At 49.2% G+C, this 15,396-nt stretch overlaps 1 protein-coding gene across 2 annotated transcripts in view; it reads right to left on the minus strand.

The window, feature by feature from the left end:
• Positions 1-7,313, minus strand: part of C2H1orf94 (chromosome 2 C1orf94 homolog) — a 37,758-nt gene extending 30,445 nt beyond the window's left edge. The window contains exon 1 of one of the 2 annotated variants that reach the window (XM_058718149.1): positions 6,151-7,313. In XM_058718149.1, the coding sequence (XP_058574132.1) occupies positions 6,151-6,479 (329 nt within the window). In that variant the 5' untranslated portion in view covers positions 6,480-7,313. The remainder of the gene's footprint in view (positions 1-6,150) is intronic. The other variant, XM_058718150.1, reaches the window with a different exon arrangement.
• Positions 7,314-15,396: the final 8,083 nt, after the last annotated feature.

Here is a 15,396-nt window from a genome sequence, read left to right on the forward strand (position 1 = left end):
TAAACGGCAGAAGAGAGACTAGCAGAGAGGCAAGGAGTCAGACACCATCATGAAGACGACTGGAAGAGGGAAGGGGTGGGGGGCCTTGAACCTCTGGTCTGCCATTTCGTGCACTAATTCACTTGACAACAAAGATGGGGGGGGGTGTCCACATGACTGGGGTCATAGCAGTGGCTGAGACCCAGCCCCAGGAATCTTAAGGGAGGGAGATTCTTAAGTGTCCAGGAGAAAAGGATTCTAACCTGGGGCCCAGGGCATCTTTGACATTTGCAAAGTATGAAAGGATATAAGGATATATTCTTTTAACATTTTTAATGTTTATTTATTTTTGAAAGAGAGAGACAGTGTGTGATCAGGAGAGGGGCAGAGAGAGAGGGAGACACAGAATCCGAAGCAGGCTCCAGGCTCTGAGCTGTCAGCACAGAGCCTGACATGCGGCTCAGACTCACGAACCACGAGATCATGACCTGAGCCGAAGTTGGACACCTAACCAACTGAGCCACCCAGGCACCACCCCCTTTTATAAAAAATTTGTTTAGGGGCACCTGGGTGGGCCAGTCGTTAAGCGGCCGACTTCGGCTCAGGTCATGATTTCGTGGTCCCTGAGTTCGAGCCCCGCGTCGGGCTCTGTGCTGATAGCTCAGAGCCTGGAGCCTGTTTCAGATTCTGTGTCTCCCTCTCTCTGACCCTCCCCCCTTCATGCTCTGTCTCTCTCTGTCTCAAAAATAAATAAACGTTAAAAAATTTTTTTTAAAAATTTGTTTAATGTTTATTTATGTTTGAGAGAGAGAAAGAGACAGAATATGGGGGGGGGGGTGCAGAGAGAGAGAGGAAGGAGTATTTCTGCTTTTTAAATATTTAAATGGATTTCCTTTCTTTTATTAGACTTTTCTTCCTTCTTGGGTCTGGTTCAGAGTGACACCCACCAAAGCCTGACTCTACAGACCAAGTTCTGTCTGACTTGGGGACATGGGAAGTTTCAGGAGTGCTGCCTGAGGGCCTGGAAGCAGCCAGAAAAGTGAACCACATCCAGCAAGCTCCTGGCCACCTTTCTGCTCTCCTCCAACCCCACACAGGATATGCCCTCAGCAGGGAGCTTCCTATCCTTCCCAGCACCTGCAGAATGCTTTCTGTAGGCTACTCCCTCTTCTCAAGACCCAGCTCAGGAGACACCACCATGGAGATCCTTGCAGTGACAATCCTGCCATCCTCTGCCCCCAAGGGGCTGTCTCTCCATCCTTCATCACACTCACAGTGCAGGGGTCTTGACTTTCCTTCCAGCTCGCCTCCCCCAGCCTCCTCCAGGAAGTTTTCCCCCAGCCATGTGCTCCCACAGCACTGGGACTTCACCAGCACATTAACCGTAATACGTTGTGATCTGCCTTCCTCAAGACACCAAAGGTCCCTGAAATTCAGTCCCCATCTTTCCCACCATTGTATTTGTTTCCACACTTTATCAGCATGCAGTAAGTGCACAATAAACACTATTGAATGTCCTTGCTATCAGATGTATCTGGGTCCCTCCCAGCCACCGGAGTGGGAGCTGTTTGAGAGCAGGGCTCCTGTCCTACACATCTCTGTACCCGTGGGACCCAGCACCGGGCCTGGCACTGAGAAGGCGGCGGTGAGTGTTTGCTGAATGAGGCTGTAAACGAAGGAATGAACAAATGCTCCTTCTGAGTCAGGGCAATGGACTCAACAGCAAATCCAAAACTCCACTCCGAGGCTGTGAAGTTTCAGTAATGAGGGGAATGAGTGAGAAAGTAATCCTAGAATATGAGTCAGTAGTGGTTTGCCACGATTCTCTGAGCCCAAGTTTAAGTCTAATTAAAAGGTAACTGAGTAAGATTCTGCAGTTTAATGAACACTAGACAGAGTTATTGATTTCTGCCCCAAAGCCCATTTCTCCTGTTTCTTCCCCACTTCAGTAAATGGCACACTGTCCAACCAGTGGCTCAGGCCCGAGAACCTCAGGTTAGCCTGGTCATCTCCGTTTGAGTGTCCCCAAACCACCAGCAGGTCTGGTGGCTCTTCAGAACACTGACTCGCCTGCTTTTTCCATCTCCACTGCACTCACTCTGATCCAGCCACCACCGCCGTGGCACCTCACCTGGACTACTGTGGCATCTTTCCAAGGTCTTCCCACGTCCTCTCTCAGGCCTGCACACCCTCTCCACACAGCAGCTGGAGAGGTCTTTAAAAACAAGTGAATCCGCTCATGCTACACCCCCTTCTTAAAATCCTCCAAGTGTGCCCCATCACATGGAGAATCAAGTCCGAACTCATTACAGTGATGCCCCAAGCCGCCTACAGCTTGCCGGCCTGCCTTGTCCCATGTCCCATCATACACCTGCCCCTGTCCCTCTCCATGTTCACCCCCACATCGGGCTCTTCTTCGTAGCTGCTCTCCCATCTGCCTGGAGGCCCTTGCCTGGATTTCACCTGACTGGCTCCTTCTCTGGATCCAGGTTTTACATCACATGACCATCTCTCCTCAGAGAACCCTTCCCCCACCGCAATCTATCCAAGGGTGTTTTCCCTTGACTTGGTTTTATTTCCATCAGAGTGCTCTTCGCTATCTGAAATTATTTTATGTGTTCATTTTTATGTGTTTGGTTTCCTCCCACTAGAACACCAGTCTTTTTCACATACTGAAACTATCATACTCTTTTATTTACTTGTTTTGTTTCTGTCCCCTTCTTGAATGTAAGCTCCAAGAAGGAGAGCCTTATCCAGTTCCCGACTCTATCCTGCCAGCACAGTGCCAGGCACATAGTTGATGCTTATTAAATATTTGTTGAATGAGTAATAGAATGAAGGAGTGAATGAACTTTAAATGTGTCCACAGAATGAAGCTGACTCTTAGAGAAAAGTAAATGTGGCATCAATCACCATTACCATGAATACAGAATAGAAACAGGGAAGATCCAATCCGCACTAACTGGATCATACCTGGATTACTGTACTTGATTCTGGTCACTGCACTACCACGAGGACCAGCAGTGCAGGCAGGAAACTGACCAAGTTGGCACGCGAGGGGAAACTTAGAAGACCAGAGATAATCAGTTGTAGAAATAAGAAATCCTAGGAGGAATAGTGTTGCCATCTTTCAATATCTAAAGAGCTATTGAGAGAAAGAGGGGATTGATTTAGTTTACAGCCCTAAAGGCAGAATCCACATCTATGGGTATTAGTTTGATAGAGATAGATTCGGCATAGGAAGAAAACAGTCTTTTGACAGCCAGCATTCATAGTAAGGGAAGGGACTACCTCACGAAATGGTGAGCTTTCCATCTAAGAAAGTGTACAAGTGGATAACCAGTTGGCAAGAACCTTCAGGAAGAGATTCAAACAGCAGAAGATGGCCTCCAATATCCCTTTCAACCTTGAGTTGTCTGGAGTTTTACGATATGTAGGGATTGAGTCAAGAAAAAAGATTCTGGCTAACAAGAGTTCTAGAACTTACTTCTCTAGTCACCCTGATAGCAAAAAATATCACCAAAACCAGGTCTACAAATTAAGCTGTGGGAACACTAGCTGAGAGGTATCTCGTGGGCTTGCAGCCATCCCAGAAACATACTGTACAGCTCACTGAATTTGAAATCTGTTGTCTATGTGTGACCATTCAGAACACCTGGCTGCCAAATATTGTAATGATCCAAAAAGATGCTTCCATTTGCAGGGGAACATAGACCACAATATCTATTGCACAGTAGCTAAGAATGAACCTGGGTTTGCTTTCTGAAACTCCATCGCTTCCTAACTGTATAGGGCCTTGGGCAGAGAAACGAACCCCTCCAACGCGTGACCTCATCTGCAAAAACGATTTCATTTAACAAGCGGAGAGGGAGGAATCCAAACAAGAATGGCGCAAATGTGGTAATTAATGGGGCTCTGTGACAGACACACAGACATTCACCACACTATTCTATTTTATGCATGGGAAGCTGCATAATAAAAAGAGGGGGAGTCTGAAATAGTACCAACCTCATGTAGCAATTGCAGGGCTTAAAGAAATCATCATCATCATTATTATTACAAGGAATTTTTACAAATCCTAGTTATTACCGTTATTACCGGGAATGTTTAAATATCCCATTTAATCATCCCAACAGCCCTCTGAAATGGCGGTAATCATCTCCATTTGGCAGATGAGGAAACTGAAGCTCACAGAAGTTAAACAAATCCCGCAGCTGGCACAGGGCTGCAACGCGATCTGAAACCCAGTATCTGACTCCACCATCACAGCTGCCTTGATGTCAAGAATAGCTCCTCGTGTTCTACTTGGTAGAGATCTACGCGGTTATGACATCGCTTATGCATCTAAGGCAGTGGTTTCCCAGCTCGGTTCTCAGTAGCAGAACCTTTTTTTTTTTTTTTTCTCCCCAAACGCAGCTTTTACTCAGGACTCCAGGAAGCAAAACCCCAAAAAGCCAAACAGCCCTGTCTGAAGTGGGGATGGGGGCCCAGCCACCAGGCCCCTTGATTCGAGGGTGGCCCCTGAAACACTCTGGGGCCTGTGAGCATAGTGCGAAAAGCCCGTATTTTGAAGCCAGCAACGGCAACAAAACCCCTGAACTCTGAGAATTACATTTAAGGACAGCCTTCTTTGCATATTGCAGCTTTCGGTTTCCTGTCTCTATCACGTGTGATCCTCATTATCGACTCCGTGGTGGACAAGGCAGGGCACATCACCCTTAATTTGCAGATGAAAAAATCAAGGCCAAGTGGAGTTAAGCAACTGGCCAAAGGTGCACCAGTTCACTTTTTGGCCAAGAGCAGACTGGAAGTAGAGTCTGTCTCCGTTAACTCAGTGTGACCTGGCACAGAGGGTGCCATCTACTGGAAATCGCCACTGACCCTTGGTCCACAAAGTGGACAATCAGCTTCTTGGCCACTGAGAGCTAAGCACAGCCCCAAGGGCCCCCTGCCAAGGCCCTGTCCCAGAGCAGATGGCCATAGGCAGGGGAGAGGGGCTCAGTGCCACTGGAGGGCTGGACAGCAGGACTTTGGCTATAGACAGGCCATTCCCATCCCAGCCATGTCGTGCTGAGCACAGGGCAGGATACTCAATAATAGCTAAAGAGCGTTCCACCTTCACCTGCAGCCTGAAAGGGGACAGCAGGTAGGGCGCACCTGGGTAGTGGTTATACTTCACCTTTCTCCCTAGCTCTTTCATAGAAATCCCTGAAACCAGACACATTTGGTAATTGCCTAAATTATCCCCCACTCTAGCATCTCTGAGCTGAAGAGGAGCATGTGTTGGAACAGGCGACACTTAATTATCACTTAGTCTTTAATTAGCACTTAATTATTAACACTTAATCCATCTGTAAAATGGGGACACTAATACCTGCCTCATAGGGACTCTGGGAGGATTAATTAATGTTTGCAGCCCACTTGGAAGACGCCAAACATTGAACAAGGGCTCAGCACTGGCATTAATGACCATGGTGGTTTACTTGCTTTTCCTAATGAGCTCTCCCGTCTTCCTCTCCTTGCGGATATCTGTCCCCAACAATATCTGCCCGCCTTTGCCCTGATGGAGAAACATTTAGCTCTGTGTTTCCCAGACACAGGATTTCCCATCCAGGAAAAGGGCTATTTACAGCCATCTTCCCGCACTTTAATTTTCTATTATGTCCTCTGAATATGTCAATGCCTTCCCAGTAAATATTTTGATGTGCGCTCTTGCAGCGGCTTCTGTGGAGGCTGAATGGGACAGCTGCTCCCTGTATTAGGGAATTCCAGATGTGGTTTTAAACCACCAGACTCATCCGTGCCAATGTGTAGCCTTTGGGGGTTGAGAAAGGGAAGTATCACCCAGTTGCTTCCAGGCAAAGCCACGGGCATCTAACCTTCAGCCCTGGCCAGTGTGGGTTTCCGCCTGTGCAAAATGAAAAATGTCCCCGTAGTGGACTGATAAAGGGGCAACAGAAATCCAGCCCTGGTCTGGCCCTGCACCCAGTAAGTCCAGGACCCAGTCACCTCCCTTATAAAGACTGGACGAAGGACCACAACAGATGGAGGGAAAGTATACAGCCTTTACGGTTTAACCAGACTGAACAATGGGCCAGAACATTCCCCCAGAAGGTCCCACTTCTGCTCTTCCCTCCTCCCTTGGTGCCAGCTACATAGGGGGACACTCACTCTTCTTGGAAGCCGAGCCTGTTGCCTCTTGGAGTCCCAGTCATGGGGGCAGACAGCTGTTCCTTTGAGGTCCTGGGCTGCAAGGCCTCGGGCAGGCCTTGAACTCTCTTCCAGATTTCGTGGCAAGTCTTGTCTAGGCTGTCTTGGGGTGTGTCCTGGTGGATCCAGATGTATCTGGGGAATGGGCCCAGGGCGGAGGGGCCCTTGGCCACCAGGGCGGAGGATGAAGGGAGCCCATTCCCACTGGCCATCCTCCTCCTCTCTTTCCGGAAGCTCCTTTGTCCACCCAGGGCTCCAAGACAGGGGGACCATCCACCACGGCCCCTCATTCACCGGAAGGGGAGAGGAGGAGGGGCAGAAGCAGGTCAGTTCTGTCTGGCTGTTCCTCCAGCAAGGTGACTATGTTCAGAGGCCTTCGATGTGTGTGTGAGTGGTGGCTGGAGAGCAAGTTTCTTCTGGGGAGGGGGAGCTTAGTTTGCTTTGTTTTTATTTGCTCTCTCCTGACTTTTGCCCCCCTCCCCCTCTCCCTTAGAAGAAAATATTTGAAAGTCAACAAAAACCAGTAGCTTAGTAACCGTGGAATCCCCCTGAGCTCAGGAACCAGGCGCCTGGGCGGGCAGAATGACATCTGGGAACAGCTGGAGGGGGAGGGCGTGCTCTCCCCACAGTCCCTGGCACACCCCCGTCGTGAGGCGCCCCCGACACCTTGCGGAGCCTGTGGCTCAGCCCATTGTCGCCCGCTAAGCCGCGCGGATGGATGGGAGAGAGCCCGGCACTGGGCACCTTGCTAGGCGCCGTGGGGGCGGGGACCCGCCATCAGCTCCTCAGTGGGGCCTTCCCAGGGAAACCTGCGCACCGTCCGGGGCCAACGGCCCGCCGGCCCCGCCTAGCTCGCCCCTCCGCCCGCCCGCGTTCCAGTCGCCTGCGCCGCTCCGCCGCCGCCTCCGGCAGGAAGGCCCCCGAGAGTGCGGCCGCCCGCAGCCCGCCCTGGCGCCCCCAGCAGACACCTGCCGCGCCCCCCGCGCTGGACTGCGCTCAGCCTCGACCGGCCAGGGGCCCCCCGCCTCAACAGGGCGCTGTCTCGGCGGGCCGCGCCGGACGTGGCAGCTTGGGCCTATTTGCGTGTCGGTGGCTCCCACACCCTCCCAGTCCAGCGCCAGAATTCCTCTGTGGGTTTCAAACGCAACGGCTCGGTGCGCGGGCCGCCCCGGGTTCGGTGCCCAAGGCCCCACGGCGGGGTGGGGGTGGGGGCCCGGAGGACCCTTGCTGCTGTTGGAAGTCGAGGGCGCCGCGCCCCGGCCTGGCCCTGCCGCTCCGTATGAAACCTCCGCGCCTGCCTGGGCCCTTGGCCCTGGGTCGCCTCATTTTACCCCAAACGGCCACTATGTTGGGAGCTTACCGTGTGCCTAGCGCTGGGCTTTCTGTGTCATATGCAACCTAACAAGCTTGTGAAGTTAGCACCACTGTGCCGCGGGGTCGGAAACCCAGTCTCCGAGTCAGAAAGGGGTGTGTCCAAGGCCCTCTTTCTAGTGGATTCAAACCCAGCGCGACCCCCACCCGCCCCAGGCCTGATGCTGAGCGCTCAGCCTTTGAGATCGACCAGTCCCTCCTACGCTGGGGGTGGAGGGTGGGCAGGTAGGAGTGGTGTCAGGGGCTCAGGTGCGGAAAGAAGGGCTAAGTTAGCAGATTGCCCCCCAGTGGGCTCCCCCCTCTCACTGGATGGGCTTCGCAGAACTCGGAGCTGACACAGCACCTTCCCCAGGCTCTCTGACCCCACGAATCATTGTTCGGCCCTGGTTTCACCCAGTAAAGGGAGAACCAGATGACTGGAAAGAAGAACGGATGGGAACAGACCAGAGCTGGGTTGAACCCGGACCCTGCCACCACCTAACTGTGTCACACCAGCCAATTTTTTAACGTCTGCCATGCTCCCTCCTTCCTTCATTTCCCAGTAGTGACTGAGCACCTCCTGCTGGGCGTCCGGGCAGGTGAACAAAGCGTCCTGGGGTCCCTGCTCTTATGGAGCCTATATTCCAGAGCAGGGAGACAGGTCACAAACTAGCATAGCAAGTAAATAAGCACCAATTGCAGATGAAATAAGGGCCCTGATGGAAACTAACCAACAAAGGGAGGCAAGGGAGGGGGGAATGTGGCAGAATTAGATGGATATCCAGGTAGGCCTCTTCGGGAGCTAAGGTAACATTGGAGATGAGACAGAAGGAAGAGAAGGAACCGTCTTCTGTAAAATGGTGTTGATAAATTATTATGAAAACCACATTTCTGGCACATAGTAGGCACTCAATAAATATGTGCCGGATGAATTAATGGTATACCATACGTAAAGCACCTGGTGGTACAGTAGGTGCCCAACACACATCCTTGCTGTTTGGAGAAGGCCCGAGTTCCTGGAGATGTTGACTCTCAATTTTGAAATCCGAGCTTCGTTCCCCTTTGATTTTCATTATAAAATTGAACATGTGCTCCTTTGGGGAAAATTCTGAGGATCTAGACTGAATAAAATTATAGTTAAGAATGTAGAAAACCTTTTAAGATAGTGTATTTAAAGGAAAAGTGATCATTTCTGATGAAATATTAATAGTTCTGAAAATGTCACTCAGTGTTTGTGCTGCTTGGCATTTGGTTGGCTAACACCTATGCTTACAGCAGTACACCAACAGCCCAGCACTGCCCAGGCCACAGGATTCTGGAAAGTTAGCCAGCTCACTCGCTCCTGCTCTTTCTCCCCTTCAGCAGGAGACTAGGCAACAGGGGCTAAATTGGAAAGGATGGCAAAAATAATAACAATAATAAAATGTAGCAGGGACAGGGAATAAAGATAGGGACATGTTTCTTGGAGCACACAGCTGAGGTTTCTAGAAGATTCCGCAAGGGAACGCCTGGGTGGCTCAGTCAGTTAAGCATCCAACTTTGGCTCGGCATGATCTCACAGTTCATGAGTTCGAGCCCCACATCAGGCTCTGTGCTGACAGCTTAGAGCCTGGAGCCTGCTTCGGATTCTGTGTCTTCCTCTCTCCTTCTGCCCCTCCCCAGCTTGTGCTCGCTCTTTCTCTCTCTCTCAGAAATGATAAATGAATACACTTAATAAAAAATAGACGATTCCAGGGGCGCCTGGGTGGCGCAGTCGGTTAAGCGTCCGACTTCAGCCAGGTCACGATCTCGCAGTCCGTGAGTTCGAGCCCCGCGTCAGGCTCTGGGCTGATGGCTCGGAGCCTGGAGCCTGTTTCCAATTCTGTGTCTCCCTCTCTCTCTGCCCCTCCCCCGTTCATGCTCTGTCTCTCTCTGTCCCAAAAATAAATAAAAAACGTTGAAAAAAAAAATAGACGATTCTGCAAAAAAACATAAGTGAAGTAATTAGAAATCGCATAAAACTATGTCCAATATGGTAGCCACTTGCCACATGTGGCTATTTTAATTCTATTTTAATGTAAATAAAGTTAAAAATGGTAGCTGCTTAGTTCCATCAGCCACATTTCAAATGCCATATGAGGCTGGTGGCTACCATTTTGGACAGCACAGAGAACATTTTCGTTGTCCTAAAACACATAGACTCTAGAACCAGACTACCTGGATTCAAATTCTGAGTTCATGTGTTCTGGCGATGTAGATTTAGGCAGTCTACTCTGTGCCTTGATGTATTAGTTTTCTAGGGCTGCCAGAACAAAGTACCACAAAATGGGAGGCTGAAACAATAGAAATTTTTCTCTTCACAGTTCTAGAGGCTAGAAGTTCAAGATCAAGGTGTCGGGAAGGTTGGTTCCTGGTGAGGCCTCTCTCATGGGCTCACGGATGGCTGTCTTCTCCCTGCGTCTTCGAATGGTCTTCCCTCTGTGCGTGTCTGTGTCGTCCCCTTCTCATAAGGACACCAGTCATATTGGAGTAGGACCCACACTAACGATCTCATTTTACCTTTACCACTCTTTGCAGGTTCTATCTCCACTTCTAAGGTATGTGAGGTACTGAGGGTTAGGACTTGAACATATGAATTTGGAGGGACACCATGTAGCTCACAACACTGGTCTCATCTGTAAAATGGGATGATAAGGAACACCTGCTGGTAGAATTGTAGATATACTATTACTAATGACTATTTAACACATGGAAAGTCCCTAGAATGCCTGGCACATAAGAGGCACATAACAGTGCTGTATATTACACTGATTCCTTTACAGTTGATTACATTAAAATGTGTGCTACTGGAGTTTCTAAATAACAGCTTTTGTGCTACGTGTAGGGAGGGAGGACTTTAGCTGTACTGGGGAAATTGCTCTGTGATGGAGGGACAGACTCCAATCATCAACTAACCTTTCTAGGCTTGGTTCATTTTTGAGCATCTGCCACGGACCAAGATTGTGCGAGGCGCAGGGCTAGGAGGTAAATAAGACCTCTCTCTAGCTTAGAGACTGTTACAGGCAAGCGAAGGGAGCAAAGCATTCCATAGGTGCTTGGTACACAGCAGATGTGGAGGAAACTGAACTTATTCCATTCCTGTTCAGTATAGGTGGCTGTGTTCCTCCAGCACGTATAGATCTGTGTGCCCGGCACATGAAATGGAGTCTATCACCACTGAACACTTCACTTCAAGCTCTGGAAAAGGGCAGGGGACCAGGCCTGTCTTCAGCACCTTGAGCGGTAGGTTCAATTTGTTTGGACAAATTCTTCAATTACCTGTTACTGCCCTTATGACCCTGGGCAGGTTGTTTAACCTCTGCATACCTCAGTTTGCTCATCTGGGAAACAGGGATAATAAACCTCATAGAGTTGTTTTGTGACTGCTGAGATAATGCAGGTGCACAGCTTAGAACAGGTACCCAGTGGATATTAAGCTATCGTTATTTAGGATTCAGGGATTCTTGCTCTTCTATTTAGAAGCAGGGAATCCTCAGGAAGAAGCCAATCTCCCTCCCTAGTCTCCAGCCCAAACCTCCACTTATCCGGCTTCCATCACTGACACTAACATGGACAGGATGGAGAGCTCATCCAGGTTGGGCGTGGCCTGCACTCTGTGAAGACCTTCATAGGCGCGAAACTGGCTTCCTCCTGTAGGCCCTATCCCTCATCTAACATTTTAAACACACCCACCTCTCACCACAAATATAACTTTTTGGCTGTAAAACAATTTGAAAGGCTTTTTGCCATTTTGCTTTTGAAAATTTTTGGCCATGAGTAATTTATTTCTTTTATGGTTGGCTATGATTTCTTAGCCATCTTGGTGCCTACCTGGGAAATCTTGCGCAGTGAGAGAAGTCCAACCTGCAAACTGTTATCAAATGAGATGAAATTTTTATGACTACTAAATTCAACAGTTAATGAAGTTGACATAATGTTACATTTTGCATTTAATTGAATATTTACTGATTTTAATGTTGTAGTTTTCTACTTGGTATTGTGGAGCTAATAAAAACATTCTTAGGCTTCAAATTTTCTTGTAGGCTCTTTTAAAAAACCACAGAGAAACCCCTTTTCTTACCAGGCCAATGATGCCTGAATGGGTCAAGCTGCCCAGAGGGGGGCCCATGCATAGGGAGCTCCCAGGTAAATTTCTTGAGCCATGTATCACAGGGACAAGCCTCCCCTGGACATTGTCCCAGCAACTGAACCTGGCCACAGAGCAGCCAGCCATTTCTAGGACTTTGAAAAGGACACCAGAATGCTCTAGAAGCAATGCTATGACGCTGTGACTTCTGTCTCCCAGCAACATCATCAGCAATCCTCACCATTGCCCAGGGAATATCAGCCCTTATTCTTGCCTCCATTCCTTGCCCACATGTGAGGAGATTGTTGAGAGCTTAGGCTGTGGTAGCCAACATACTTGAATTTGAATTCCTGCTCTGCTACTTACTGTGGAGTGGCTTTACACATGCTTAACTTCTCTGGCATTTTATCTTTCATCTGCAAAGTGGTTAAAACAATAGACAGGTTGGGGGGCGCCTGGGTGGCGCAGTCTGTTAAGCGTCCGACTTCAGCCAGGTCACGATCTCGCGGTCCGTGAGTTCGAGCCCCGCGTCGGGCTCTGGGCTGATGGCTCAGAGCCTGGAGCCTGTTTCCGCTTCTGTGTCTCCCTCTCTCTCTGCCCCTCCCCCGTTCATGCTCTGTCTCTCTCTGTCCCAAAAATAAAAAATAAAAAAAAAATAAAAAAAAAAAAAACAATAGACAGGTTGGGAGGGGGCGAGGTTCAAATAGGAAAACACAAAGTCTCTCAGCACAGTGCCAGGCTTATGGTGTGTGCACAGTAAAAGATACCGATTATTATTATCAGCTATTACAGTGAAAATGGTAGCTTATGGGATCTCCATTTAAAGCTAGGAACAAGGCACCTTTTGGGATGAGCACTGGTGTTGTATGGAAACCAATTTGACAGTAAATTTCATATATTAAAAAATAAAAAAAATAATAATAAAGAAAGAAAGAAAGAAAGAAAGAAAGAAAGAAAGAAAGAAAAAAAAATAAAATAAAAATTTTTTTTAATTAAAAAAATATAATAAAGCTAGGAACAAGGAAGGAATGGAGGAAATGGAGGAAAAGAATACGACTTGGTAGTGGTGGGAAAGTAAGGTAGCAAAAAAGTCAGAATGCATTTGGCCTTTTGCTTCCTGCTCTGGCTTTCCCGCCAGACTCATCATGACAGGTACCCCAAGAATTTCTGGGGAGGCTTTATGTGGGATCCTTCTCAGCTACAAGCTTGGTGTTCTGCCCTCCCTTTCATAACTTCCGGGCCAGGATGTTGGTCACCAATATGCATTCGTTTAAGATTTGGACTAGCTGAGTGCTGAGATGATTTGAGGCAACTTTCAGATTAAAAAGTAAAAATTACAGCATTGAAGAATAAAGCAAGAACTGACTCCATCTAAAGAAACCAGAAAGAGTTGCTACTCTCAGGCACCTGAATTGGTCAGAACCACGGAGGTAATAAGGTAATAAAACTGAGTTTCCTTATTTGTCAGCTAAAGCAAAAATGGAAACACGTCGGAAGGCAGAGTTTTTATTTTCTGACAGCAGAAAATACACATCTTCATCTGTGGAGACAAAATGTTTCCTGGAAATAACCCCAAGCATGAATTTATCATGAGTCCTTGTATAAAGGACACTGAGTGACATAGTGGGCAATATATTCAATTCTGTTTTCATAAAGACAGAAATGCCATTAAGTTGGTCAGTTTCTCACATCAGGGTTCTCTGAAGACATAGAGCATAACATTAAATCATAACTCAGAGAAGGCATTTCTTTAAGGAACTCCAATAATGAAGACTAGGGGAGACACCTTTGGGTCCATTCCACAAACATTACTGAGCACCTAGTCAAGCATCCATCCATCCTTCCAGCCAGCCAGCCAGCCAGCCAGCAAAGCTCTACTGAATGCCCACCATGTACCAGGCACTCTAAGTGGCACTGGTGAAGATTGCTTGCAAGAGCTGACACCTGGACCGAGTTCTGAAGGACAAACAGGAGGACGCCAGCCACAGCAGGAGGAGGACAGCATTCCAGGCAGAGGGAGCAGCATGCACAAAGGTCCAAGGCGATGGGGAGAGAGAAAGCACGCTCATCTCAGGAGCACAGGGCCTCCAAATGGCTAGAGCATGAGCGGATGGGTTGGGGGAGCAGGGAGACAGGGGCTAGAAGAACAGGCAGGGGCAGGTAACGGAAGCCCCTATTCAGAGAATCTAGCAGGGAGCTTGGCCTTCGCTCTCGAGGTCATGGGGAACCGTCTTGGGAAGGTGTGGGAGCTGTAAAATCAGGGTAGTGCTTTTGAAATCACTGGTGGCAAAGAGGAAGCTACGTTGGATGGGGCGAGAGCAGAGCTTGTGATGTGGCTGTTGTAAAGAAACTGGAAAGAAAGACCGGGAGGGCCCTCACTGGGCCCTGGGAGATATTAAGGAGGCAGAATTTAGATGATTTGGGGGCTGCCTGGAGTAGGGACTGAGGGGGTCTGGGATGAGGCCCCAGGTTTCCAGTTCAGGAGCCTGTGGACATGGAGGCACTGAGCACAGAGGCGGGGTGTGGTGATAGGTTAGAGGCAGGGGGAGTCAAGGTGTGAGTAGGCTGGGGCACAGTGTCCTGCGGGACATCCAAGAGGAGAGGATGACGGACGCTCTGCAGGTACTAGGGACTCAGACCTTCAGGAGGAGGTTTCTGCCAGAGGCAACTCCCAGTCCACCAGGGTACAGGCAGGACAGGGAGAAATCTGACAATTACAGAGCCCAGAGAGTGCACAAGGGAGGTTCTCCGCCCTCTCCTCCCCTTCCCCCCCCCCCCCCCCCCCCCCCCCGCCCTTCTGCCAGCATCCTGGGCCTCAGGAGTGCTACAGAAGCCTCACTCTGTCTCCTGGACAGGGCCACCTCTCACCTGCCTTTCTCCCTAAACTAGGCCCGGAGCCCTCCTCCTTTCCATCCCATGCTGTATCTCTCCCAGAGTAACCAGTCATGCTTTGTTGTTGAACTCCTTCCTCAATAAACTATCAACACCATGAGGGCAGGGCCTACTGGCCAGGCCTTATTCTTCTTCGTATTTGTTACCTCAGCACCCAGCATGGAACCTGGCATGCAGATTAATGTTTCAGACATGAACAAATGAATGAGTGAGTGAGGAGTAAGCCAATGACTACAGAAAAAAACACGAAGGGGTGTGTAAGGGTACTGTTAGCTGCTGTGACACGCTCCCAATATTTCAGTGGCTTAATGCTGTTAGAGATCATTTCTCAGGGGCACCGGGGTGGCTCGATGGGTTGAGCACCCGACTTCAGCTCAGGTCATGATCTCATGGTGTGTGAGTTCAAGCCCCATGTCGGGCTCTGTGCTGATGACTCAGAGCCTGGAGCCTGCTTCCGATTCTGTGTCTCCCTCTCTCCCTGCCCCTCCCCCACTCACACTCTGTGTCTCTCAAAAATAAAATAAACATTAAAGAATTTTTTAAAAAGATCCTTTCTCAGATAAGGGTGTTTCCGGTGTCCCTGTTGGGTGGTAATTTTCCTCCACACAGTGATTTGGGATCCAAGCTTCTTCCAGCTTGTGGCTCTGCTGTCCCCAAGGGACCCGCATGCTCAGCCAGCAGATGGAGGAGGAAGGATGAGAGGGTTTTATGGGTTAGCCTTGCAGTGGCTCACACCGCTTCTGCTTACATTCTTTTGGCTGGCACCTTGTTTCATGACTTCACCCAACTACAAAGGGGACTGACCGGAAAATGTAGCCACTTCTCAGTGACGCTTCAGCACTATTGACATTTTGGGCTGA

This window comes from Neofelis nebulosa, chromosome 2 (genome assembly GCF_028018385.1).
Source record: "Neofelis nebulosa isolate mNeoNeb1 chromosome 2, mNeoNeb1.pri, whole genome shotgun sequence".
NCBI classification, from domain to species: domain Eukaryota; kingdom Metazoa; phylum Chordata; class Mammalia; order Carnivora; family Felidae; genus Neofelis; species Neofelis nebulosa.